The sequence below is a fragment of the Myxocyprinus asiaticus genome, chromosome 40 (genome assembly GCF_019703515.2).
Source record: "Myxocyprinus asiaticus isolate MX2 ecotype Aquarium Trade chromosome 40, UBuf_Myxa_2, whole genome shotgun sequence".
Taxonomy (NCBI): domain Eukaryota; kingdom Metazoa; phylum Chordata; class Actinopteri; order Cypriniformes; family Catostomidae; genus Myxocyprinus; species Myxocyprinus asiaticus.
In genome coordinates this window covers 36696085-36724071 of record NC_059383.1, presented here as the reverse complement: position 1 = coordinate 36724071, position 27987 = coordinate 36696085, and the positions used below count along the sequence as shown (strand labels likewise).

Here is a 27987-nt window from a genome sequence, read left to right as displayed (position 1 = left end):
CAGTGCGTCATGGAAGTGGGCGGTCGCTGCAGAGCTCTTTTGGCAAGCTTTGTTGCCCGCGATTCTGATTGGTGGATCGTTTCCTCTATTAAAATATAGGCTATAAAAACCTTAATTTGATAAATAAATAAATAAATAAATGCTTAATAAATACATAAAAACACAACGTCTTAGTGCCGGAATAATTTTTTCAATTCATTTTTACCAAAGAGATTTCGTAAAATCCTTCAACCAGCTCTGAGGTGAATCACAACATTATAAACTTTGATATGAAGCAAAAAAGTATTTGAAAATCAGACAAAAAGACAAAGCTTCGAGACTTTGAGTACTTACTGTATTTAATGAGGGAATGAACTACAATCCCTTTTAGCATTGTGAATGTTGTAATCGGAAAATATAAAACTATGGATTAAAAGTCGTTTATTAGAATAATAGAAACAATGTATTAAAATTTTATTACAAAATATTCATATATACACCGATCAGCCACAACATTAAAACCACCAGCCTGTATTGTGAAGGTCCCCCTCGTGCCACCAAAACAGTGCCAACCCGCATCTCAGAATAACATTTTCAGATGTTATTCTTCTCATCACAATTGTACAGAGCGGTTATCTGAGTTACCGTAGACTTTGTCAGTTCGAACCAGTCTGGCCATTTTCTGTTGACCTCTCTCATCAACAAGGTGTTTCCGTCCACAGGACTGCCGCTCAATGGATATTTTGTTTTTGGCACCATTCGGAGTAAATTCTAGAGACTGTTGTGTGTGAAAATCCCAGAAATACTCAAACCAGCCCGTCTGGCATCAACAATCATGCCACGATCCAAATCACTGAGATCAAATTTTTTCCCCATTCTGATGGTTGATGTGAACATTAACTGAAGCTCCTGACCTGTATCTGCATGATTTTATGCACTGCACTGCTGCCACACGATTAGATAATCGCATGAATAAGTAGATGCACAGGTGTCCCTAATACGTGTGTGTGTGTGTGTGTGAAATGTCTCCATTTACTAAATATTTTAGCCTATTTATATTATGCATTTCAATTTCATAACAAAGTTCCATTAAATTGAATTGTGTAATGAGTTTAAGTTTATTTATACAGGAAAAAGAAACTAATGTTAAAAATAATAATGTTTTCCTGGCCCAATTCAGAAGATACTACAGGCAAAAAGACGAGGGGAAAAAAGAAAAAAGAAAGAAAAGCAGAAAGAATAAGGATCGATAATAAAAAGTAGAGAGAGAGAGAGAGAGAGAGAGAGAGAGAGTGAGTGAGTGAGTGAGTGAGAGTGAGTTCAGCTGATTAGCAGAGTGCTCACCTGATTGCGGGCGCTGCTTTTCATCTGACGCATCAAAGGCTCATTTCGCTCGTGGCGCTGAGAATGGAGTGATCTCGCGCTCTTCTTCACCTGCACATCTGAAGCTGTTTTTTTCTACCCATATCAATCAAACCATTGCCATGAAAAAGAGCAAACCGATTACGCTGGACCGGCGTGATATTAATTCCCTGCTGGATGTTATCGGTCGCTACGGTGCTGTCGTCGCCGCGGGAATCATTGCCATGCTGTCGGTGTGCGCGGCGTTCTTCATTTACCGATCCGTTAGAGGTCAACGCGGGAAGTGTGAAGAGAATAACGGGAAGGAAACGGCCTCAACCACTGAAGAACGGAGCTCAAGGGAAGATCAACCAACCGAGTCAACAGGTAAAACCCGGATAATTGTTGAACCGTTTTCAGAGGGTGATTGAGTAGTAAAGTAAATGTCATTGCGCACGTGTGATGTTTCGGAGTGTCTCTGGATATTTAAAAGTGTACAACCTACAGGACATACTCATTCAGGCGGTGCGTTCCCTCACGAGAGCTAATGTAAGTTTTGTTGTCGTCACATGGTTACATGTGCTTTTACGTTTTGAACGAGTAATTGCATTTAATCAAAAGCACCAGTCATTCACGATAAGAATAAGTCTAATTATCCTTTTAATTAAAATGTACCTGTCTACATATATACTAAGTGACTATAGCACTTCAGAGTTTTTAAGCATAAGTGTTTCCCCACAAGTGACAACAAAGCATATCTATCATATTGAGAACTGCTGACAGGGTCGTTTCTTGCTATAACCTGTATAAAAGCGGACTTGTAGGACTCCCAAGCCACAAGGGGGCCCAAAGCAAAGTTGATTTTTTTAAATATTTGTTTATTTGTTTTTTAAATACCATAAGCTGCAAGTAAGACTCAGTCAGCTGTTATAGCTCATTTAAACAGTTATAGGGGGCCCCCTTGTGGCCGGAGAGGGAAGGGAGAATGTACTGATCGTGGGGATGGGGGGTCTTAAAATAGGATTTTGCTTAGGGCCCCCATATGCTCAGAAACGGCCCTGAATGCTGAGCGCAACTTTATCAAGCTATACAAAAAAGACGACAATACTAGCCTAAATAAATCATTGAGTTTCAGTAATGTCCGTATGCCATTGTAATGTGTGGTCATCACTCACTTTTTATTCAGATTTCATCCGGCCCCTTTTCTTATTGAACAGGATTGACGAACTGCACAAATAGCATGCCGCCGCCTCTCCTTCAGCCAGTCAGCAGATCCTCTAGAGTATATTAGTGCATTCACTTTGATCATGAATGAGACTTCTCATCTTGTTCAGACTCAAAAAACTGACTTGACTGGTACAGTAAAAGGTGTATTCATTCAGCTGGTAAAAACAACAATATGCTCCTTCACATCCTGCACTTGAATGCTATTGGCTCGTGCAAAAGTCAATCTGCACGAAAAGCCACCAAAGCAGTCTTGGGCTTCAAACTAGAGCTCATTGGCTTTGAAAGAGTGAGACATCAGTGAATGAGCATTATGAGTCAGTGTATGGAACGAGAACGATTCGTTCATAAAGACTGATTTGTTCACAAATTAAACATCTCTAGTCTTTGGAGGGGTCTTCATTAAAGTGAAATGACAAAGTGGCTAAAATTGCCCACGGTAGTTTAGCGACTCTTAGAACCAGGGATGGGTGATACCACTTATTTCCTTTTCGATCCGATTCCAAGTACTATCAAGGGCAAAGTCGCCAATACCGATCACAGTACCAATACCTCTATTAAATTGATGTTTTTTTTTTTTTTTTTTTTGTGAATTCTTGGGATAAAATAGGTTATTTTAAAGTATTTTTTTTCTTCTAAGCCAGATTGTTTTACACTTAAAGGCCTAAACGGAAAATTATTAGACTGATCTGTTTCCTTCTGTTTCATTTATTTAATTCCCCTTGCAGCATGTGACCGGGCATGATCCGATCTGGAATGCAAAAAAACAAAGTATACCCGGGCAAAAATGTTAGTATGCTATTCCGAACACTGTGTTATAGTTTTTTGGTTTACGAAATTAAGATTTAAGTTTGAACAATTTACATTGAGTTACTTTGTCAAAATGTTTAACCATTAAAACTCGAAGCATGGGCGAAGTGTGTTTCTGGCCGAAGGCAGTTCTGATTTGGAATTTAATTTGAAATTTTCATAGAACCAAAGACTAAATCCTAAACTCTGGTTAATCTGCAAAATGCAAACACTGGTATTGATTCTGGACATGCAAATCTAGTTGATTAGCTATTAAGTTAGGGAATTTGCAAGCACATGACCTCTGATCCAAGTTGTTTTCAGTCTCCTGTGTTGCTTTGACTTTACAAATGCTGTCATGCTGTTTGGTTACAGCTGATTTGTGGTTGATTTATTAATGGGTGAATAAACATTGGGTTCAGGTCCTTCGTCAAGTAACCTATTTTAGCTGCTGGACATATTTACATATATTATTTTTAGGGTTGGGAATTAAACGCGTTCATTTCAGCATTTAATAGTTGACTATTTAACGTGTTAAATTTACGCAATTAATACAGTATCTGTTTTCTTTTTTTCACATCCTGAAACTTCACTAATGTTTTCCCCCACTTTCTGTTGCTAAAATTGGCATTTGGAGGAACACGCTCGACTGCACATCCTAGACAGAAACTGATTGTGTGGAGCAGTGCATGCACGTTTATTACGTGCAAAGCATGTCTCGGGCATAATAAACACAGAAAATTATTAGGATTTACTGTACGGAGAATGGAGTGTTAAAAATGAAACTGCTTGAGAGAGACAAAAGAGACTGAATGGAGAGATTTTAAACTTCAACAAACTAAACTTTAGTTTTCAGTTTGTTTTATATCTGTATGTGTAGTGTACACGAGTTTATCTTGCCAATAAAACTTGATATAAACTGAATCAGCCCGTTTGATCCTATGAAAAAATGATAGAACTATAGAAAAACATGTCCACTGATTTTATGGCATGTAAAAATCTACTTTATCAAATCTTTATACCTGTAAAAATGTGTCTAACTATTTCCACAAAAAAAAAAAAAAAAAACCTGAACATTTTAAAATGTACATATTTAAATAATTAAAATAAATGACGAACCAATTTCTTGCGAGTTCTTTGAGGCAAAGTATATTTGATTATATTAATGTTTGTTTTAATGTATGATGCACCATGATTGATTCCGATTAATCACAGAAAACTTTGCGATTTTAATTAGTTTTTAAAAATTAATCGATTTAATCGTGTCACTCACTTGTCCCATGTACTGACCATTTTAATGACAGTTTAGATACATTCCTCTTACATAAAGTACTACAATAGTATCAAATGGCGATACCATGGTTTTTTACAGTGTTGGGCAAGCTAAGATACAAACTACTCAACAGAAAATGTTAAGCTAAGCTAAAAGCTACACTTCAGAGAAAGTAGCAAGTTCCACTACAAGCGACTTCATATTTTTTTCAACCGCAGATGCACGGAGCATACCGTCATAGACAGAGGACCTAAAAGATGTATTCACATGACTTTTATCAAAGCCATGGTACAGTATATTACAGTTTAGTGCAATGCGGGCCGGTTTGTGCACGTAAAAAAACAAACATGTAAATTCATATTTAGACATGCTACTTACACAAACCTATGTGTTCAACATTTAAAGTCACTATTTTTACATTTTATTTTTCAGATTTAGACTACTACCTCTACAAACCCATATCCATTTAAACATAATTTCATTTGCACATTCCTGTTTAAAAACTCTGCGTACATACAGTATACTATTCATCTATATATTCATCTATACAATACAGAAATACAGCAGCTAGACACAGACTTACAGGATATATAATAAGAGGCCAAATTTCGTGTGTGAGAGAGAGAGAGAGAGAGAGAGAGAGAGAGAGAGCACATCTGGGCAATAACAATGTGGTTTCTGATGGTATCAGATGGTAATACCATGGTACTTTGATATACAATTACCATATTTATGTACTGTCCTGTATTTGCATGGCGCTTCAAAGAATAACATGTTACTACCATGGTAAATTTATAATGATCACCATATTCATATACTCTTTGTATTTGCATGGTGCTTCAAGGTAATTAAAAAAAATACCATGGTTCTTCGTTATATGATTACCATATTCATATAGCCTACCATTGTATTAACATAGTGCGTCCAGGTAATGGTACATGTCTCAAAAACATGGTAATGTTATGGTTCTTTTTTGTGTTCATGTAGGCTAATACTTGTTTTGATACTCTTGGTTGGAAAATGTATTTACCTGCAGAAGTCATTTACAAGCTGCAAACATGTTGAACTTCATAAAGACAATGGCAAACGATAGGACGCATTTGCAGGTTTCGTTTCCATTGATTGTAGATCCACTGCAACCAGTGTTATCTTTATTTTCCGTATAATATCCCGTGAGCTTATTGGCAAATGAGAGCATGCACAAATGATTCAGCAGCGCAAGCGCAAGCTCTCTGAGTCATTCAAATCGAATCACGAACCGATTCAGACTGCTTTCCTATCACTTGTGACCAATTCATTTTTAAAGAACCTCGTTAGTTTTGATTCAAAACTGGTGATAGTAAACACCAGGTACAAGGCATGATGTAGCGTTTCTCAACGCTATGCCGCTACCTAGTAAAAAATATAGCTTCGCTACTGAAAAGCTCCTTGATTTAAAAACTAGCGAAGCTACCACCTTGCTACTCAGAAATGTAGTTAAGCTTATATCTTCGCTATTTGTCACAAAGCTACTGCCCATCACTGGTTATTTATATATACCATAGTACTGAATAATAGCATATTCTTGTCCTATGGTAGTTAAAAAGTACTGCAAGGTTCTTAAAGGACGCAATGGTATTACCATAGTACACGTCCAAAAAACATGGTAATAACATGGTACTTTTTGTGGCTGTCAGAACAGGGACAGTGAAACAATAAAAACATTATAGGGCAATTAACACTTTTCTTTGACAAAAAATAATATGGAAAGATGTTCTTTGCTAAAAGAATCCCCAACTCCTATCCAATATACTTTTTTATTTATCATTTAAAGTGCATGTGACTCTGCTAATACATTTTCGTTCTTTTGTAGGAGAACATCAGGAGGGAAAACAGAAGTGTTCCAATGAATCCAGAGGCAATATTGACCTCTCAGCCACCAACAGCATTCTCTTTCCTACTGAGGAAGACCTGAATGAAACCGCTCTCAAGGACCTGGAAGAAATTACAGATGAGCTCCTAACAGAATTGGAACCAAAATTGGGAGACAAAACCGATTCTGATCTGCATCAGTGCATGGAAATGGATTCTGACGATAATACTGAATGTGAGGATCATTTTCAACACAAGGATGACGATGACGGATGTGAGGAAGATGCCTATAAGCTTTTGGCTGATGTGAGTTTACGGTCCATCCAATGTGAGGCCAGTGACTCTGTTGAGTATCTTAGAGATCTTGGCGACTCTGAGACAGGGCTGAGTGGAGATGCAGATGAGCCATCTGAAACTGAAAGTGCTCAGGAGATCATTGATCAGAGACATCAAGATGTCCCTACTTGTAAACCAAAGGAAGATTTGCTAGATCAAGCCTTCACTAATCAAAACAATTCTCCTTCAGACCAAGCGGGGGATGCATCGAAGCATAGTAAGAGCCGATTTGAGGCAGACAACAAAACTGTGTCAACGGTGGGGGAGAACTCAATCAAGAAGCATGAAGATCATCATGATTGCCATTTTCCACAGACAAATGACTTTGATTGCTGTTGCTATGATAAGAAGACCAATATGGAGGACAAAATTAAAAACCAGTCATGGTTTCACAGTGGAAGCTACCCCGTAGATGCCATGGGAAATCACCAACAACACCACAGAAACGGGTTAGACTACCACAACGAGCCCTTACACCAGAACTTCCTGGGTTACCACACTGGTACCTTCATCGATGGATCTTCCGCACAGGTTGGCATCTCAAGCGAGTCCAGTGAAAAGAAAGCGGATGAGAAAGGTGCATCAATGGCAAAAAAACATAAGAATGAGATTAGTATCATGGATGCCATTATGGACAATAACGAGTGGCAAAATGTAGGTGGGCCAGAGTTGCGAGATCTTCCTTGGATAACGCCGGCTGCAACTTGTTCTTCATCATCCATTGACGAAAAACTCGCAGAAAAAGAAAATGAGTTGGAAACAACTGTCACACTGGGGCAAGCCGACACCAGTTTAGTCAAAGAAGAAGGCTTGGTAAACAGAAGAGTAGCGACTGTTCCGCACTTGCCACAACCGTTTAACGTCACCTTCAGGATTCACTTCATCACGTATTCTCCGAGCCAGCTGGTCGCTGTTACTGGGAACCTGCAGGAGTTGGGGGCCTGGGAGAGCTTTGTTCCACTCCACAGAGCCAAGGATGGGTTCTGGGCCAACACCATCACCCTCCCCATGGAGAGCCAGCTGGAGTGGAAGTTCGTCCTGGTGGAGGATGGAAAGATCTGCCGCTGGGAGGAGTGTGGAAACCGCCATCTTGTTTTAACAAGCCAAATTAATGAGGTCTATCTTGATAAGTGCTGGGGGTGTACTTGACCTCAGAGGTGACTGTCTCCTTCCACCCGTTATATAGCAATAATAATCCATAGTGCATTATTGAAATCTGGTATGTAAATTTATATTTTAATATTTTTGATTGTTTAAAGAATTATTCCAGAAAGCATGAGGCTGTGGAACTGTTACTATAGCAATAAGATTATACAATTACAAATATGCATTTTTTAACTTTAATAAAGGATGTGCTTATGTGTTGATTGAATCCAGTTGTACTGAAAGTGTCCATTATTGTTGAGACTATAACCCTGTAACAGCAATATGCCAAAATTTTGAAAATCAACAATAAAACGTCTTTGGATATTCCATGTGAAATCAACCAAATGACGAAATGTTCCCGGCTCAAAGTTAATTTTTTGTCAGGAGCATAACATTTTGTGGGAATCAGACCAACAGTGTTCAGAAAATCAAGTTTGGAGAAATGATTCCTTGCAAAAATGGAAATGTGAGAATTTCATTTGGGTGCACTGAATGATTCAGAGGGAAAAAACAATTTTGATTCTACCTCATGCAGTTCCAGAGTTATTAGTGAAAAGGGAAATTTGCTACTTATAGCGCCACTAAGTGACGGATATATGCATGTCTTTTGGGGGGGATGGGGAGAGTTTTGGGAATTTGTACCATCCCACCAACTTTGAGAACATACACTATATTGCCAAAAGTATTCGCTCATCTGCCTTTAGATGCATATGAACTTAAGTGACATCCCATTCTTAATCCATAGGGTTTAATATGATGTCGGCCCACCCTTTGCAGCTATAACAGCTTCAACTCTTCTGGGAAGGCTTTCCACAAGGTTTAGGAGTGTGTTTATGGGAATATTTGACCATTCTTCCAGAAGCACATTTGTGAGGTCAGACACTGATGTTGGACGAGAAGGCCTGGCTCGCAGTCTTCGCTCCAATTCATCCCAAAGGTGCTCTATCGGGTTGAGGTCAGGACTCTGTGCAGGCCAGTCAAGTTCTTCCACACCAAACTCGCTCATCCATGTCTTTATGGACCTTGCTTTGTGCACTGGTGCGCAGTCATGTTGGAACAGGAAGGGGCCATCCCCAAACTGTTCCCACAAAGTTGGGAGCATGGAATTGTCCAAGATCTCTTGGTATGCTGAAGCATTCAGATTTCCTTTCACTGGAACTAAGGGGCCAAGCCCAGTTCCTGAAAAACAACCCCACACCATAATCCCCCCTCCACCAAACTTCACACTTGGCACAATGCAGTCAGACAAGTACCGTTCTCCTGGCAACCGCCAAACCCAGACTCGTCCATCAGATTGCCAGATGGAGAAGCGTGATTAGTCACTCCAGAGAACATGTCTCCACTGCTCTAGAGTCCAGTGGCGGCATGCTTTACACCACTGCATCCGACGCTTTGCATTGCACTTGGTGATGTATGGCTTGGATGCAGCTGCTCGGCCATGGAAACCCATTCCATGAAGCTCTCTATGCACTGTTCTTGAGCTAATCTGAAGGCCACATGAACTTTGGAGGTCTGTAGCGATCGACTCTGCAGAAAGTTGGCGACCTCTGCGCACTATGCGCCTCAGCATCCGCTGACCCCGCTCTGTCATTTTACGTGGCCTACCACTTCGTGGCTGAGTTGCTGTCATTCCCAATCGCTTCCACTTTGTTATAATACCACTGACAGTTGACTGTGGAATATTTAGTAGCGAGGAAATTTCACGACTGGACTTGTTGCACAGGTGGCATCCTATCACAGTACCATGCTGGAATTCACTGAGCTCCTGAGAGCAGCCCATTCTTTCACAAATGTTTGTAGAAGCAGTCTGCATGCCTAGGTGCTTCATTTTATACACCTGTGGCCATGGAAGTGATTAGAACACTTGAATTCAATTATTTGGATGGGTGAGCGAATACTTTTGGCAATATAGTGTATGTACAAATACAGTAGAGTTTTTGCCGCTTTTGTGTTTTTGGACCTCTAATGATGCATTCCAGAGCTTTGCAGATGTACATTTCAGAAATCCAAATACTAGATACTGGTATTGCACTAGCTGATCTGGCCATGTGTGTCACTTATTCTTAATAATAGTGTATTTTTAGACTTAAAAGATTTTGACATTATTGTTTTTATGTAAATAAAAAAGGTACATTTCTAGTTTCAACATAATTTGTACTTCACACCTTTTGTTTGTGGCTCACATTTAGTTTTCGACCTTTTGAAAATGTGTAAATATAACAATTTTTGGATGGAACCACATTGAGAGCCCCATATTTCTGAGATCTAAATGTACAGGGTTTTAAAAATTAATAGACAAAAATAAAAGTTTTTTCTGAACCAGAATCTTAAAGGATATTAAGATATCTTTTATACTTGGAGTTATAGGCACTCCAACTTTGGAAAAATGATTTTTGGACTCACACAAATGGCATAATGCAACACTGGGTACTGAAGTTAACTGGTTTTAGTAATAGACCTACCTATCTCTGTAAAATAATTATGCTGCCACCTTTCTAAGCCACCTCTCTGTAGTTTTGATCAAAATTACAAGCAAAAATTTTAATTTTGACCCCCCTCTACAAAATTGAGTATATATTGATTCATGGTATGTAATATTTTGGCTTTCATCACCCTTTTATGGTTCGTTTTCCAGTAAAAAATTTAATGTAATTGCTCCTACTGACATTAAAAACAATGGGGGAAAGGGTCTTGAAAAGACGGCTCTAAATATATTTAATGAATTGTTTATATAGGAGCTGCTTGTCTCACACTGCACGAGCCAGGGCTTCATCCACAACCTCCTTTTTTTCTTCTTTAAAAACAACGACAGACCTAAAAGCCTTTTGGTGTTTGTTAGAGCAGTAAATGGCAGTTTGCTAGTAGCAGCAGCTAACTGCTTATTGTGAGAATGAGCTTTGACACGTTCAGCTCCCGCCTCTTGAAATAGTATAATTGATAATAGCACAATAGCCGCACTTGGCGGTTGAGAGCTGCTAGTGCACAGTTACAGTGGCAATCACGCCATTAAAAAGGCCATCCTGAACTGTTAACATCTGTAACTAGGGAACTATCATAAGGACTTGGGCTCTTTTGATTTGGGCCAGTAAGTATTAAAGTCTTTCTAGCAAGTCAGTCCACTGTCGGCTATCTTTGTAATGCTCTCAGGAGACTCTTTCCAGTCATGCCAGTGCAGCTACTATCTACTTGAATGGGAAAACACCAAAATCTCCTAAATGGTTGGTCAAGATTACGATCAAATAACATATTTCAAATCAGCAGTAAAATCTGACAACACCGGTATCATAAATTGTGCATCTTTACCTCAGATTACACTAAAAAAAAAAAAAAAAATTCTCGGCTTGTATAGCTAATGTGCATGCGTGTTGTTGAGCTGATTGACAGGCAATGTCTGAATCTAAAAGGTGATTGGCTTTTTACCAGTAAGGCGGGACTTCCTTTCTACATCCATTGACCGCTGGCTGCAGTTCGGCGTTCCAATTTCTCCCATAAGGGTGGGTATCTCAGCAAGTATTGATGCTGACTACCACCCCTGGAGTCGCAAGTTCAAATCCAGGGTGTGCTGAGTGACTCCAGCCAGGTCTCCTAAGCAACCAAATTGGCCCGGTTGCTACAGAGGGTAGAGTCACATGGGGTAACCTCCTTGTGGTCGCGATTAGTGGTTCTCGCTCTCAATGTGGCGTGTGGTAAGTTGTGCGTGGATCACGGAGAGTAGCATGAGCCTCCACATGCTGTGAGTCTCCGCGGTGTCATGCACAACGAGTCACGTGATAAGATGCGCGGATTGACGGTCTCAGAAGTAGAGCAACTGAGACTTGTCCTCCGCCACCCGGATTGAGGTGAGTAACCGCGCCACCACGAGGACCTACTAAGTAGTGGGAATTGGGTATTCCAAATTGGGAGAAAAGGGGATAAAATAAATAAATACATAAATAAAAGAAAATAAAACATAAATAAAGTGGCCCATCTCTACTAAATAATCTTTGGTATTAACCACACACAGAACACCCTAGCCACTGCATAAACACACAAAATCACTCATAACACCTTAGCAACTGCAAATAATCTTAACATCGTGGCAGCCACATCTATATGCACCACTTACAATCTCTTCAGATAATTTAAAAATGTAGTTTTTAATTATGTGTTGAATTTAAACTTTTTTGCAGCTTCTTTTTTATTTATTTTTTTTTACCTTGGATCCCTTACATATCTTTTACAAATGAGAGTAAACGGTGTGTGAAATTCGTAAAATTGTGCAATCAGTGCACACTAATCTTCTTGTTTGATAAAATTGTTTATCCTCCCAGCAAAGGTCAAAAAGATGATTGCACAAACTGTTTTTAACTGTACGAGTCTGAAAAGTATGTTCGTAATTGTCGATACAAACTACAGTCAATGTCACTTTTACACTTGAAAGCCTCTTGAAAGACATTTGGTGTGTGTCCTTGATTTGCAGACCGTATAATAAACTACATTAATCACAAACCCCCCCTGTGTTTCCCTAATAAAATCAAAGAAAGATTAATCATATCCTGTTCACTGGCAGTGTTATATTACAGTGCTTATTGAAGCTACACTTCACTGCAGCACTATTTGCCATTTTACTCCCCAAACAGAGAGTGACTTTGGCCTCTGAGAGGATCATGAAAAATTCAAGGGTTCAAAGGGGATTAGTCTGAAGTTGAATATGATAGATGGAACATTCTATATGTAATGCAAGTTTATACATTCTTGATTGTGACATCATTATATTCATTGTATTCCTTTTACTTTGAGAATTTGCAGTGCATTTGATTTTGTGCATGTGCGGTGTCATGAGTAAATGTGTGTAGGGGATGTTTTAACAGGAACACTGCGGTGCTCCACAGGCCTGTAAATGATTAATTTCACCACAACAACTGGAGCATTTTAAGGTTAGAAAAATAGCATAGAGAATGAGAAAAAGTGGGGTAAGAAAAGAGAGGGAACCCTTCAATGCCTAAAAAAGAAAACAGAGCAGGTTTGCACAATGAAATTCCAGCCACCCACCCATACGTCTGATATATGGTAATGTAAGAACATATTAAATAATTGTTCATATATTTGAACATATATGTACATATTTCCAATGTACTATTTCTACCCCCCAAACCACAAACCCTCTACTAGAAATGTCCAACAATGTGCAGTATGTAAATGCATCACAGTAGATTTATGTCATTTATAGTCATTTATTTCTGGAATTCATGGAAATTCCCACCACAGTGTCATTTCCAACACATCCCGAATTCTGTATTTTTAATAGAATTCTGTGGTGGAAATAATTTTTTATTTTTTAAATAAAATGTCAGACTCTTTTGTCTTGCTAATGCTAATTTCACTGCTAACAATTTATGTATCCTATATACACGCAATTTTGGCAAAATTAGCTTGATTAGAAATGATGGGCAGTAAAAAGATTCTGCTATCAAGTGAGATTTACCTTGATTTTTTGTCATTTTCTTCAAACATCACTTGTCTCACATTTCATCTCAAGCATGTTCTTTACTGACACTTTTGTCCACTTGGCTAACAAGTACACTAACTTTAAAAAAATTTTTTAAAAAAAAACTTTATTAGGGATAAGATTTTTGGTGTGGTGGAAATGATATCTTGAGGGTGAGTAAATGATGAGAGAATTTTCATTTTTGAGTGAACTATCCCTTTAACTCTTTTAGAAGTCTATAATGTTACAGTAACTATCTGCTAACTCAACAGTATCTTGATAAATGTTCCAGACAGACACAAAAGGTGGTTATCTCTGAATATCTCAGGCCTCCTCAGAGAGAACAGACTCATGACTCATGACAGGTTTAGCTCTTACTGGCCTAGTTTATTCCTGCTGAAGAAAACAGCTAAAGCAGCCTAGTCTCCAAAAGAGCACAATGAGATTGGCAACACTGAAGTCTTCAAAAATGTGGTGTTACCGTACCATGTTTTTTTGGTACAGTTGATGGTACAGTTTTATGGTAATACCATGGAATAGTTGATATAATATTATGTTAAAGAGAAAGAGCGCATTTCAGATTTACATCCTTCAGCCTTCACTATATTCTGCTTGAGGGGGTTAGAGGTCTGCACGGGCCTTAAAATGAAATCCAAACCCAACCCGTACCCGAGTCTGTGTGACCCAACCCTACCCGGCATGAACGATACCGTCAGATTTGAAGCCCAAACCCGAAATCACTTACTATCTAATTACATCTTGCAAGTACTGTTGCAATAGGCTATATTTTATGTAAGCATACATCCGTAACAGTACTGAAACAGTAAACATACACAGTTTTAACAAGGCACAGTAGCCCCTTAGTACACTAGAGCAGAAGGGGGGAAAAGTATTGACTTACTGTTTATTTGTTGAAACTTGGTGCAGAACAATCTGGAATAAAATGAAACAATGCAACAGTCCCCTCTATGCAGCCTGAACTTGTTCAGATTATTGAATCTTTGTGACAACTGTGCTAAAAACAATCTGGACGCAGTGCAAAGAATGCAACAGAGCGCAGGTGTCTCAGCAAGGGTTTTTGAAAATTTGAAGTTCTTTTTAAATTGACTAGGTGTTTAAAATGTGCTGGTCCTGCGTGAGACGCTGAAGAAAAAGCGAGACGCAGTGCAAATGTCAAAGACATTCGTCCAGCATGTGTTTATATAGGAAAATAAGGGGAAAACAGAACAGACGCGCGCAAAAACACGTCCCCTAACTCGTCTGTTCGCACATGTCTGTGAGAGCGCATGCGCGAAACAAGTTCGGTAAGCCTGTTTATTTTTTCATTCATACAAACCCGATCCCGACACGAACCAGAAGTCCTAATTGAAAAACTGACCCGAACCCAGCCTGAAACCTGTAGGGTTCTTAGGTCCTGTCGGGCCCGGGTCGGGTTGTAGACCTCTAGAGGGGGGACTTAGTGCTGGTGCTGGATACTCTGATATGTTACAGCCAGGGGCGTTTAATGTATCATATGACAAAGGCTGACATTTTAGATCCATGTGGCAATCCAGTTTGTATTGCAGGGCATGACCTTTGACCTCTCATCCATCTCTCTTGCATAGGGCTTTATCTTCACCTTGAGCCAGAGTTGATTCATGGACTGTGTTTGAGCATGTAAGACACATTTGGGTCTATCACATCATAGGGCTGGTGGTAGTGTAGGGGTTAAAAATCTGGAATTGTAACCCAAAAGTCCTCAGTTCCAACCCTGCAAAAAGATGATTCATGAACTGGAGTTTTCCTCAGTCACCCAATCACCATTGTTCCCTTGAGATCCAGGGGAACTGAATCTGCACTAAATGTACTGGGTGTAGTAGTGGATAAAAGTGTTAAAATGAACAATGCACCCAAAAATGAAAATTCGAACACCTTCATGTCATTCCAAAACCATGAAGTTTCTGACACGAAACACAACCTACAGTAAATCGTTATTTACTGAAAAACTTCCCCTCCATTAGAATGCTCAAATCTCATTTGCATTCACGTATATTCAAATATGGTGCATCAAGACACTTTGTGCCATGCTTGATGTCACTAGCTGGGTTTCCATCCACCTGTTTTTAAGCAAATTTTGCATGAAAAATGCAGGATGGGAAGACCAAAATCTCCAAAATGCACATAAACAAACCATATACACTCGCTTGAGGTGAAGACGTGGATAAACTATGATGGACACACTTATACTGAACATATTCCTGTAGAATTTATGTAGGGATATTGATGTGCATTAAAAAAAACGTCACGTGAATACAGAATTTGCTCAGAGAATATCATCAATTTCATCACTACTATTACCTCCCAAAGCATAACTGCCACATCTGCCGCTAAACGCTAGCAAATATGAAGTTCATTAGAGCTTCCCGCTCTAAACCACAATTACAGTAATTCATTACATTTACTATAAGAGCCACAGTGGCTTCAACTTACATTTTAATTTCTATTTAGCGCCAGTTTCCCCAGAAATGACGGAAACGCTGCTTTATTCGCAAATTGTTTTAGCGATATTCAGATTTTGTGTGCAAATTAAATCCGTAACTTGGATGGAAACTTGACTAATGATGCCAAGCGGCATTTGTTCTCACATGTGTTGCAACCAGTCAATATGGACCAAGTTTTAATATGCAGAAGCACAAATTAGATTTGAGAGCTTCAGCGGATTGGAAGATTTTCAGTGAATAATGACTTAAATTTCTGCGTTTTCCTCACACAAAACTATAATGCATCTTTAGAAGACTTGGAAAATAGTATATAAGTCATATGGACTACTTGTATGGAACTTCTGTTGTCATTTTCAGAGCTCAATAGCAACCATCCCCATTCACTTTCATTGTATGGAAAAGAGCTACGTAAACATTCTACCAAACATATCTAATTTTGCTCCACAGAAAAAAGCAAGTCATACAAGTTTGGAATGACACAATGGTTTTTCTATACTAAACAGTAACACTTTCAATGGAAAGGAGGAGGCGAGATCTGGCTTAACAACATAAATAATATTTAATGATTAACTAAAACAAAAAAAACACATACAGGTCAGCTGCCTGTAATTCTCTCTCTCTCGCACTGCCGTCTCCGTTCGGCCTTATCTCTCTTGGGCTTAATCAGCCTAATTAAGGGCCGGGTGTGCGGAATCACGACCCGGCCCGCCCTCCGCCCTGCCACATAAACCAATTTCATTTCAGAATCAGAATGAGCTTTATTGCCAAGTGTTCTCACGTACACAAGGAATTTTTTTGGGGTGATAGGAGAAACAAGTGCACACAGAACATTACAGTGAGACACAGTATATAAAACATGGTAAGAGTATAAATAGACATACATATTAATAGGACATATAACAGAATGGCGTATGTACATGTGCAAGTGGTAATATATGTGCAAGGTAGGGGAATGTACAGTTATTGAATTAAATATGTGAATTTACATGTGTACATGAGATATGTATTTACATTATTGCACTATAGGGGAGTCCTGAGGCAGTTTAATTGTTCAAGTGGAAAGTGGCCTGAGGATAAAAACTGTTCTTGTGCCTAGATGTCCTGGCACTCAGTGCTCTGTAGCGCCGGCCAGAGGGCAACAGTTCAAAGAGGGAGTGGGCAGGGTGTGTGGGGTCCAGAGTGATTCTACCTGCACGTTTCCTCACTCTGGAGACATACAGGTCTAGGAGGGTTGGCAGGGGGGCACCAATAATCCTCTCAGCAGTCCTGACTGTCCGTTGTAGTTTCCTTCTGTCTGATTTGGTGGCTGAATCAAACAACACAGTTATAGATGAACACAGGACAGACAGGAAAATTTTCATTCATAATTAGAAGACCATAATCACACACACACATACAGTGTTGGTGTGGCTATCCTTATGAGGACTCTCCATAGACATAATAATTTGTATACTGTATGAACTATAGATTCTATCCCCTAAACCTAACCCTCACAAAACACTTTCTGCATTTTTACATAAAAAAATAAGTAAAATAAACAGTTTAGTATGTTTTTTTAAGGTATTTGAATTATGGGTACACTAGAAATGTCCTCATAAACCACATTTATATCATAATACCCTTGTAATTATCAGTTTGTAACCTAAAAAAAACTCCTCGTAAACCACGCAAACCAACCCAAGGATTTGCTTGCATATAGACATTTACAAACTAAAGCATTACTGGCTTTAATGGAAAATTCACTGCTCTTGAGACTATTAATAAAACATACCTCTCTCTCTCTCTCTCATACTGCCATAGCCTCATATCTGCTGTTGCCCTTCAACTAGCTGCGCTATAAAATGATAGAGCGTGTATGAGAGTCCAGACCACAGAAATAGCCTCTCTGGATAACAAGTGCAAACTCACAGCACTGACGGCCTCACACCTGCTCCGTCATGACTTTTTAGTTAGCAGTTTTCACCTACTGTCACTGCTTTGATTTACAAATGCACAAAATATGCAATGTTTTACACTAATTAAGTTTTATTACTGTATTTAATTATTAATGATGGAAGCATCTCCTATCTTGTGTCGTTTAATGTAAACAGGCTAATTAACTATCTGTACCTGAACTGGACATGTATGAGAGTTTATTCAGGTCTACTGTATGTAGAGCAGGCCCGTCATTTTAAAGGAATATTCCAGGTCTAATACAAGTTAGGCTCAATCGACAGCACTTATGGTTTACTGTTGATTACCGTAAACATTTCGACGTGTCCCTCTGGTTAAAAAAAAGAAGCAAACATTAGAGTTACAGTGAGACACTTACAGTGGAAGTGAATGGGGCCAATCTGTAAAAAAATATGTATGTTAACATGATCTTAGTGAGATAAAATCTCTTAATAACCTTTTCTGTGTAAAGTTATAGCCAATTTTGCAACTTCGTTGCCATGACGATATAACATTGTAAACCCTGTAATCCCGCAAAAATGATGTGAACAACTTTACAGCTCAAATAATAAATACATTCTAACTGAAGTATTAATGCAAGTGCTTTTATAACATTAAAAGCTTCAAATTTCTGCCTTTAAACCCTCCAAAATTTGGCCCCATTCACTTCCATTGTAAGTGCCCTCACCTTCCCATAAATTTCTACTTTTTTTTAAAGAAAAGTATGGATGAGTCGAAACTAATTTTTCTGGTAATCAACATTATGAGCTAAACTTGTAATAAACCCAGAATATTCCTTTAATTGTTTTGTATTCACTTATTTAAACTCTGAGATGTATATTTTAAGTGTGTTTGTGTTTGTGTTTGTTATGACACTGAAAGAAGACACTCTCTCTGTGATAGTCCTTCACAAAGAAACATTGATGCTATTTTATTGGCAAACTCTCAGCACCTCTTAGCATGCAAACATTGCATGTGTGTGTTACGCAAATACAAGAATAACAAGTGTTCTGCAGTAGCGCCACTGCTTATTATTTCCGCTCATAAACAGTTCAGTCAAACTAAACATCGAAACCAAATTTAATTAAACACTTTAAACATTTAGAGTTATTGTTTCTATTAAAATGTGACACTAAAAGACCACCCAGACATTTATATGTCAGTTCAGATAAAAAAAATAAAAAATAAAACATTTGAAGTGTGTGTATGACTTTGCAAACATGCTTTTGACAACAGAACTTAAATTATGATGTGCTGACACATGTATAACAGTAAATTATGTAATTATCCTGCAAGTCTCCTGGACAATCTGTAGAGCTGGCAACTTGAATAAATTAGTGTGACACATTTTTGTGTTTTAGCGCCCCCTTATGATCAGAACATGTAACACTCATCGCAATGTTTACCTTATTTCCTACTCTCTTGAGCAAATGCACAGTCATGATGTCTGGGAGACTGTTTTGGTTTCTGATCTGAGATCAAATCTACTTCAACTTCGGCACTAATTAGTGCACACGTATCGGCCCTTGTTAGGACACTTATGGACAGTGCAATAAGAATGCTTTGTTTTTTAAATGTTTTAATCTTGCACAATGTATTTCTGAAAATCCTAATGAAAATTAACAGTCAGATTTGTTCTAAGAGGAACAATAATTCAGCATTTGTCTTTACACAAACTCTCACAAACTGGAATTATAGGAAAATATAACTCGCCTTTAGGCTGTTTACTCTCAAAACACTCTCACTACCATTGGACCTCCTCGTGTAATAACAAAAGAGACCACCATCCAGAGAGGTGATGGAGAGAAAAGATAGGGGGAGAGAAAGAGATGGACAAAGAGAGTAAACAGCCACCAAGTACACCCTAACAACCATTTAGCAACACCTTAGCAACCACCCAGAACACCTGTGAAATGCTGAAGCAAATAACCAGAACACCCTAGCAAACGCATAGCAACCCTACAGAACACCTATCAATTGCATAACAATGCACTAACAACCACTCGGGACACTTTTGCAATCAGAAATCTATGCTCTGGCAAATACTCATAATACCCCGTATGTTATAATTTTTATGAGTTTTGCATGGGTACAAAAAAAAAAAAAAAAAAAGAAAAACAATAATAATAATTTGTCCGAGAATATAAAAATGAGAAATCTTTTAAAAATCTAGTTTAAAACAAATGTATCAATTTCATAGAAATGTAATATTTGTGTTCATGTTGGTTTCAAACTTGGGCTGTCAATCAATACAAATTTGTAATCAAATTAATTACGTGATGTGGCAATTAATTATTCCAATTAATCACATATAAATAATTGCTGAGAAAGGCCCCCAAATAAAGATCAATTAAAATGTAGTTTACATTTAAATAATCATAACTATAATATATAATCATTAAAAAAATAAAAATAAAAAAAAAACATTTATAGCATTTTCTACAGAACAAAATATTTAATGACTTAATAATACATGTAACTATCAAGTACAGCATATTAAAATACTTTCTATGCTCCTTAAAAACATGTGAGTGTATAAAACTTAACCACTGATAAAAAATAATAAGAAGAATAAATTAAAAAAGCATATTTTTCAAGGTTTTTAAGGAATACTCGAAAATGTGCATTTTCATAAATTATCCAAATATTATATATATATATATTTTTTTTAACAAACTTCATGTACAGTCATGAGGGTCTAAAGGGCTTCTCTCTGTTTAATTTATATTTTTAGTTATTTTATTTATATTTTTTGTCACATGACAACAGAATCGTCACGTTGCATGTTGGTTACACCACCTGACTCTGATTTAGTGGACAAATGTTTTTCAAATTTTAATAAAAACATTTTGTAATTTTTTAAATAAATAACATTTTTAAAGAAAATTGTTTCATTGCTTATTTTTTAAAGAAATAATAATGGATTATTCCAAACTACTTATGGCAACTTTTTTTTTTTTTGTTTTTTACTTTTAAAAAATATCAGCTTTTGATTAGACTTTTATTTTATTTTTTACTGTCTCGGGACAGTTACACACACATTTTTTACTTTAAGCCCCAGAAAGAAATAACAAAATTACTTTGAACTAAAACCATGTTCATCACAGTAGAGGTGTATTCAAGTAATTGTTTTGTGTGAATTGCATTTTTTATGTATTTTATTTTATTTTTATTTTTTTTTAGAGTGAGTGTGAATGTGTTTGTGTGTGTTAGCCCTGTGATGGACTGGCCACCTGTCTAGGGTGTTTCCCTGCCTCTGGCCCGAGACAGCTGGGATAGGCTGCAGCACCACCAGTGACCCTACATGGGATAAGCGGCAATAGGAAATGGATGGATGGATGGATGGATTTTTTAATAACGTAATAGATCAGGACAAAAAAAGAAAAAAATTTCCTTCACATCAATGACCCATAAATCAAATGTATCACCTTTCTATCACATAACCATTCTATCATATTACCATGCTATCATGAACAGTATTCATATATTATCCTGGCTTGCATGCAGTATGTCATCATTGATCCCTTGTTCTTTCTCTCTGACCCCACAGGTCTGTCACCAAGACTTCCACCTGTCTGGTACAAGTGCAAGGGGCTCAGACATGCATTAAATGGATATGTCTCAATTATATACACAGAAAGGTCCACTCTTAGAAAAACTCCTCATTATAACTGCATTACATAGTATGCCTTCAGGACTAACCCCTCCCTAACTAGGCGTAGACCCTTACAAACACTTTGGGGTTTTATTTGGGATTCTTATTTAGGTGACATGCTACTGAAAATAGCTATTCTCAGCATTTCATGCATTGTTCTTGACATTATGTTCTTCCTGGGGGACTTTAGGGGATATTTATACTTTTCTCTCTCTCAATCATTGCCATATCAGGAAATGACCTCATAGCTGTGATGTCATCAGTAAACATGTTCAGATGTGTCTTGAAGCTACTGTGCACAGCGGCCACACCTGTTGTACTGCACCGCAGGTGTGCTATTGTAATGATGAAAGGTAACATTGGAGAGGTTTTTTAGGTGTTTGTTAAGACTCATCCGACTAAATGATCATTAAAGGCGTGCAAGAACATGTTTTACAGAGAACCCAAACCAACTGTGTGTTCACATTTACGTACTTTGAAGTAAACTTGGTTTTTCAATGAGAGGGAGAAAAAAAAAAAAAAACATTATTTTCACAATTATAGTTCACCCAAAAATGAAAATAAGTCATCATAAAAGTAAATGGTGACTGAGCCTAGCATTCTGCCTCCTTTTGTGTTACTCGAAAGGAAGACAGGCACACAGGTTTGAAACAATGTAAGGGTGTGCAAATGATGACAGATCTTTCATTTTTGGGTGAATTATGCCTTTAACTAATCATACATTTCAACACTATGGTAAAGAGGCCAAAATAAAGTATGGGTAAACGTGCCCTGGGGAAGTGTTATTTCATTTATAGGAGGTGCTAAGACTTTCTAATGCTGGGAACAACAGGTAAAAACATGTTAAAGTGATGATTAAAAGGACAGGATTTGCCTAAAGTTAACAACATGGCACATTTTAAACCACATTTTCTACTGTTTCTACTTTACACTGTCTATTTCAATCTGAATAAAATTGAGTAGTTCACTAATGTGAAAATCTTTTTCAGTTTGAAAGACAAAGTTAATAAAAGTGACATATACCTTTAACTTTGAAACCATGTTTTAAATCTCCAGCTGTTTTTGCTTAAAAGGAATAGTTCATCCAAAAATTACACTTACCTCATCATTTACTTACCCTCATGCCATCCCAGATGTGTATGACTTTTTTTCTTTTCTTCTGCAGAACACAATTAGAAGAATATCTCAGCTCTGTAGGTCCATATACAATGCAAGTGAATTATGGCCAGAAATTTGAAGGGCCAAAAAGCACAAAGGCAGCATAAAAATTATCCTTATGACTCCCATGGTTAAATCTATGTATTCAGAAATTGTAAGATAAGTGTGGGTGAGAAACAGATCAACATAAGTCCTTTTTTTTTTTTTTTTTACTGTAAATCTCCACTTTCACTTTTACTTCCTTATTCTTCTATTGTTTTTTTGGCAATTCTATTCTTCGTGCAAATCGCAACTTACTGGTTGGGTCTGGTCAAAGATGGAGATTTATAGTAAAAAGGGACTTAAAGAGCCTATATTATGCTAATGTACAGGTTCATAATTTTATTTTGGGGGTCTACTAGAATTGGTTTATATGCTTTAATGTTCAAAAAACACATTATTTTTCTCATACTGTACATTGCTGCTCCCCTCTCTTCATCCTCTGGCTGAAACACTCTGATTTACCTCCTGTCTCTTTAAAGTCCCCCTTTCCGAAAAGCACATTCTGCTCTGATTGGTCAACTGGCCTAATCTGTTATGACTGATCAACCATGTAGAGCCTGTGTCGGAAATGTAACGCCCCTTACCATAACTGAGTTTCAGCTCCCGAGTCCTCCTGAGCAGCTGTAAACACTATTGAAATTATGGTAACAGTGGTGTCAGTTTTTGCCATACCGATAATGAAGGTTTGGAAGAACAAGCTGATCAACCCGAACCACCTTCACAAGCACGAATTGAGTAGGACGTTTCACAGTGGTAAGTTTTAATTTTGTAGCTTTCTTACAAGTACACTGTTGATTATTGTGAACCCAACAAAGCTTCAAGTAAAAGACGTGTAGTGCATCTAAGTTAGTCATCTTTTGCTGGAATGGGTGTTGCCGAACTTTTTTCACCAGAGCTATGAACGGAGAACAGAGGCTTACTCCCGGTTGGACATTACCGGGGGGTATTGGAGAGTTAGTGAGCAAGACTATTTCAACACAATAACATTAAGTAGCAGGTTAGCAAAGGCCTACAGCTGTGCACAGGGTGTACACCGTAGCAACAAAACAAAACTCCGCTTTTGAACTCTCAGTAGCAGATAATCAAGCATACTTACAAGTTGTGATCCTGAAGTGCCAGACTGTCCCAACAAATTGGGAACTGCACCATCTTTCAGGAGTAACCATCTTGAAAATCCGGCATTGGTTGCGGTTGTACTGCTAAATAATTCAAATAAATTTGAACCACTGACACTTCAATTAGTCTGCCTTTGGAAGTCCATACAAAGAGTTTTTGCTTTCACAGTGAAGAAAACAACATCTTCTCGACATGGTGACGACACTACCCCAACTCATCCTGGCCTCGGCTATAACTACCTTTGTTTGAGGGCGGGCCAAAGTAGCCTTAGGTGGGCATTATGCAAATGTGTTACATAGTGACGTAGATACTTTAAGGAAGAAATGTCTGGACTACAAACCAGCTGTTTCATGTAGTTCTTGAGCAGTGTTGTCTGTGGGAGAGTATAACTCCCTTTTGCGTGGACTTTGTGCTTTGTAACTTTACAGACCTTTTACATGCACAAAGAGCTATATTACACACTAAAGGAAAGGTAAAATCCCAAAAAGCATAATAGGGCCTCTTTAAATATTGATCTGTTTCTCTCCCACAACCTATCATATTGCCTTTGAAGACATGCCTTTTACCACTGGAGTCGTATGGATTACTTTTATGCTGCCTTTATATGCTTTTAGGAGCTTCAAAGTTTATTTACACTGCATAGACCTACAGAGCTGAGATATTCTTCTACAAATCTTAACTTGTGTTCTGCAGAAGAAAGAAAGCCATACACATCTGTGATGGCATGAGGGGTGCGTAAATGATGAGAGAATTTTCATTTTTGGGTGAACTATTCCTAAACAATTTCTCTCTACAATACATGGGCACAAATTAGACAACTGTTTTATATTTTTTACTGGATCATCAGCCAACTTTAAACAACTCAAGAACATGTGCGCATAAACTTCGAGTTTAGACTCGATTATAATGTACTTATTCATTCATTTATTTATTCGTTCATAATTTTAAATGTACATCAAGCGATTTATGTTGCTAATTTGAGCCAGACATATGAACTAGACTACCCAAATCCCTTCAACAACACGCCCTCTGTCAAAAACCCCGCCCTCTGAAGACATGGCAGCCAATCCGATGTCGGCAAACCCCAACGTGCAAAATGATTGACTGGTAGAGAACGTTTGTGATTGGCTAAAAAAGCGCGGGCCTCTCCCCTGAGACATTCTTCGTTGTTTACAATGCCTAGGACGGTTACAAATACAGGTGTAATATCTGTCAGGTAATATAGACATTTTATGTGTGGTATTTAATTAAAATCGCCTACAGCACCTTACCTTACAGCACAGAGCTGTGTAACCTAAATAACCGATATTATCTGAGACGAGAAAACACAATATCCGCTCCCTTAAGCTGCCGGTAAGGACTAATTCAGTCAGATCTATTCAGTAAACTCTTTGAGTGAATTTTGATACACCCTAAACCCCACAGAAAGCAAAATGAGCGCATAGTAAAACCAAACGTTTCACTTCGAACTGGAGTTGACCAAGCGTACCTTGTGCCAACTGTGTATGTTTGTGTGGTTTATCCCTGCTTGATGTGGGAGGATAGGGAGCCTGCCAAGGTGGTGATTTGACTACATCATGTCAGCAAGTTTGGGCCACAACGTGATTCGGGAGCTGCACTGAGGTAGAGCGGTTTGGAGGGCTCGCGCATGCGCATTAGGTCACCATTCCAATGAACTGCCTGAAGCTGTTGGGGTGGGGGGCGCGACCGACTACGGACTCCTCATCTATGGCTGCGGAGAGTTTCAGCGCATCAACGAGAAAGCAAAACCTCATTAGCGGGTTCTGTTCATGCTGAACATGAAAGAGGGAGCCAGAAGAAACGAGTCAAATCGGTTTGGACTGCTGAAATGATTTTGGAAACTCGCATAGGAGTTTAAAAGTTTCTTTTCTTTTTGACAGGACTCGCTGAGCGGGGCGGACGCGAGCGCTCGTTCTTTCTGCGGAGGCAGTGAAATGTATCAAATTCTATTGTGATGTAAAAATGAAGTCGGAAGCGTGTACGGGCTGACAAACGGGGTCTAAGTGTGACCTAGCCCGGAAAAGTGGTACACTAAATCAATTTTGCCTGCTTATTTGCAAATGTAAATTTAGCAAAAAGTTGAAAAGCCTGTGGTGTCGTTATTTTATCTGTCTGGCAGGTAGGATGTACGGAAAGGTGCTTGGAAAAGGAAAACGGATTTGTACTGAACGCTGTGATCCCAAATGAAATAATGCGAGGAAATGATCCTGCGAGTGTGCTGATTTGAAGAAGCATCGAGGGAAACATCCAGCCATTTTTTTGGTTTACTGAGTAACTACACTAGTTTTCCCACATTCCAATTATGGATGATAGTATTCCAGGCAGCTGCAGTGCCGTGATCCAAAAGGGAAAGTTTGCATTCATCGAGGCTCAGTTGCAGGGTGGAGCGCCTTGGGGTTTCACGCTCAAAGGTGGACTTGAACACGGCGAGCTGTTAATCATATCGAAGGTAAAGAGATCACCTTACCGACCTGTCTTTCAGAAGAAATATGTCTGTCAGTTCAGCCACCTGGTGCACTTCACCTGAACATAACAGCCCTTAAAAGGGTCAAAATCTTGTCAGTCAACAGGGTTACTCGATACGCCAGAGAGAAACTAGCGTCATGTTTTTGTGCCTGGAAGGCAAAGAAAAATTATGAATGAAAGATGCCTGAGAGTGTAATGAAAGTATTTGGACACACACACACAAAAATATATGAATGTGATGCTTTAGATGGCAAAATATCAAACCAAGTGGGATGCATTTTGAAGATGGCATAAGTTTACTTTTCAAGCAAATCATTTCTCAAAAAGGCACTTTCTAATTCTGATACTGTAGATACCAAGATAGCACACGGACACATCTCTGAGACGTCTGTTTAAGAGCATTTGTTTAACATCTTAAAAAGGTCAGATTAACAAACATTCTAAATCATAAAGGTCTCAAAGACATCTGCTGAATATCTTAATGACATCCGAGAGGAAACGTCTCATAGGCGTATTGCAGATGAGCAAACAACCTAAAAAAATACATCTTACTGATGCAAACACACACATCAAATAGACGTCTGGGTGATTTACATGTGCTATCAAGGTATACTGTTCAAAATGAGGACCCCAGATAGCACACATACATCTCTGAGGTGTCTGTTTTAGATCTTTTCATCTGGAAAGAATCACATTTTAATTAGCATCTGCTAAACATCTTAAAAAATTCAGATTTACAAACATTCATAAAGGTCTCAAAGACATCTGCTGAATGTCTTATTGACATCTGAGAGCAAACGTCTTACAGATGTATTGCAGATGAGCAAACAATTCGTCTTCCAGATGTAAACACAAACATCAAACAGACATCTGGGTGATGTACGTGTGCTTTCAGGGAAAGTATCAAGACACTTTGTCAAACGTTAGTGGAACATCATAGTTAAAGGATTATTCCGGGTTCAATACAAGTTAAGCTCAATGTTGATTACCAAAAAAACAAAAACAAATTACGACTTGATTACAGTGAAGCATTTACAATGGAAGTGAATGGGGCCAATCCGTAAACGTTAAAATAATCACTCTATGCGTGTATAGCCACAAGACGTAAACAATGTGTGTTAACATGATTTTAGTGTGATAAAATCACTTTTGTAGACCTTTATGTCTAAAGTTACATCCACTTGTACAACTTTGTTGCCATGATGACGTTACGTCGTAAACTGAAAGACGATTGTAAAAACTACAATTTAAGCAACTTAACAGCTCAAATAATACACAAGTTTTAACAGAAGAAATAATGTGTTTTTATAAAATCATAAGCTTCAAATTTCTGCCTTAAACCCTCCAAATTTGGCCCCATTCACTTCCATTTGAAGTGTCTCACTGTAACATCAATTTTTGCTGCTGCTTTTTTTTTTTTGTTAAAGTAGAGAAGTCGAAAAAATTTTTTTGTACTAATCAAAATTATGCCAAAGATGCTGTCGATTGAACTCAACTTGTACTGAACCCAGAATATTTCTTTAATACAGGGGTGGGGGAGCTTGGGTAGCTCAGTGGTAAAAGACGATGGCTACCACCCCTGGAATTCGCTAGTTCGAACACCAGGGCGTGCTGAGTGACTCCAGCCAGTTCTCCTAAGCAACCAAATTGTCCTGGTTGCTAGGGAGGGTAGAGTCACATGGGGTAACCTCCTCATGGTCGCTATAATGTG

General features: G+C 38.3%; 2 protein-coding genes across 3 annotated transcripts in view; both read left to right on the top strand.

Annotated features, from left to right (window-relative positions):
- The first annotated feature begins 1326 nt into the window (after nt 1–1326).
- Nucleotides 1327–8165, top strand: LOC127430474 (otolith matrix protein OMM-64-like). Its single transcript, XM_051680273.1, has 2 exons — nt 1327–1707; nt 6459–8165. The coding sequence occupies exons 1-2, from the start codon at nt 1464–1466 to the stop codon at nt 7940–7942; spliced, it is 1728 nt and encodes a 575-aa protein (XP_051536233.1). The 5' UTR covers nt 1327–1463; the 3' UTR covers nt 7943–8165.
- A 17375-nt stretch (nt 8166–25540) lies between these two features.
- The window catches only part of LOC127430473 (protein Shroom3-like), a 108815-nt gene continuing 106368 nt past the window's right edge, over nt 25541–27987 (top strand). The window contains exons 1-2 of one of the 2 annotated variants that reach the window (XM_051680271.1): nt 25541–25836; nt 25930–26259. In XM_051680271.1, the coding sequence (XP_051536231.1) occupies nt 26113–26259 (147 nt within the window). In that variant the 5' untranslated portion in view covers nt 25541–25836; nt 25930–26112. Of the gene's footprint in view, nt 26260–27987 lie in introns of both variants that reach the window. The other variant, XM_051680270.1, reaches the window with a different exon arrangement.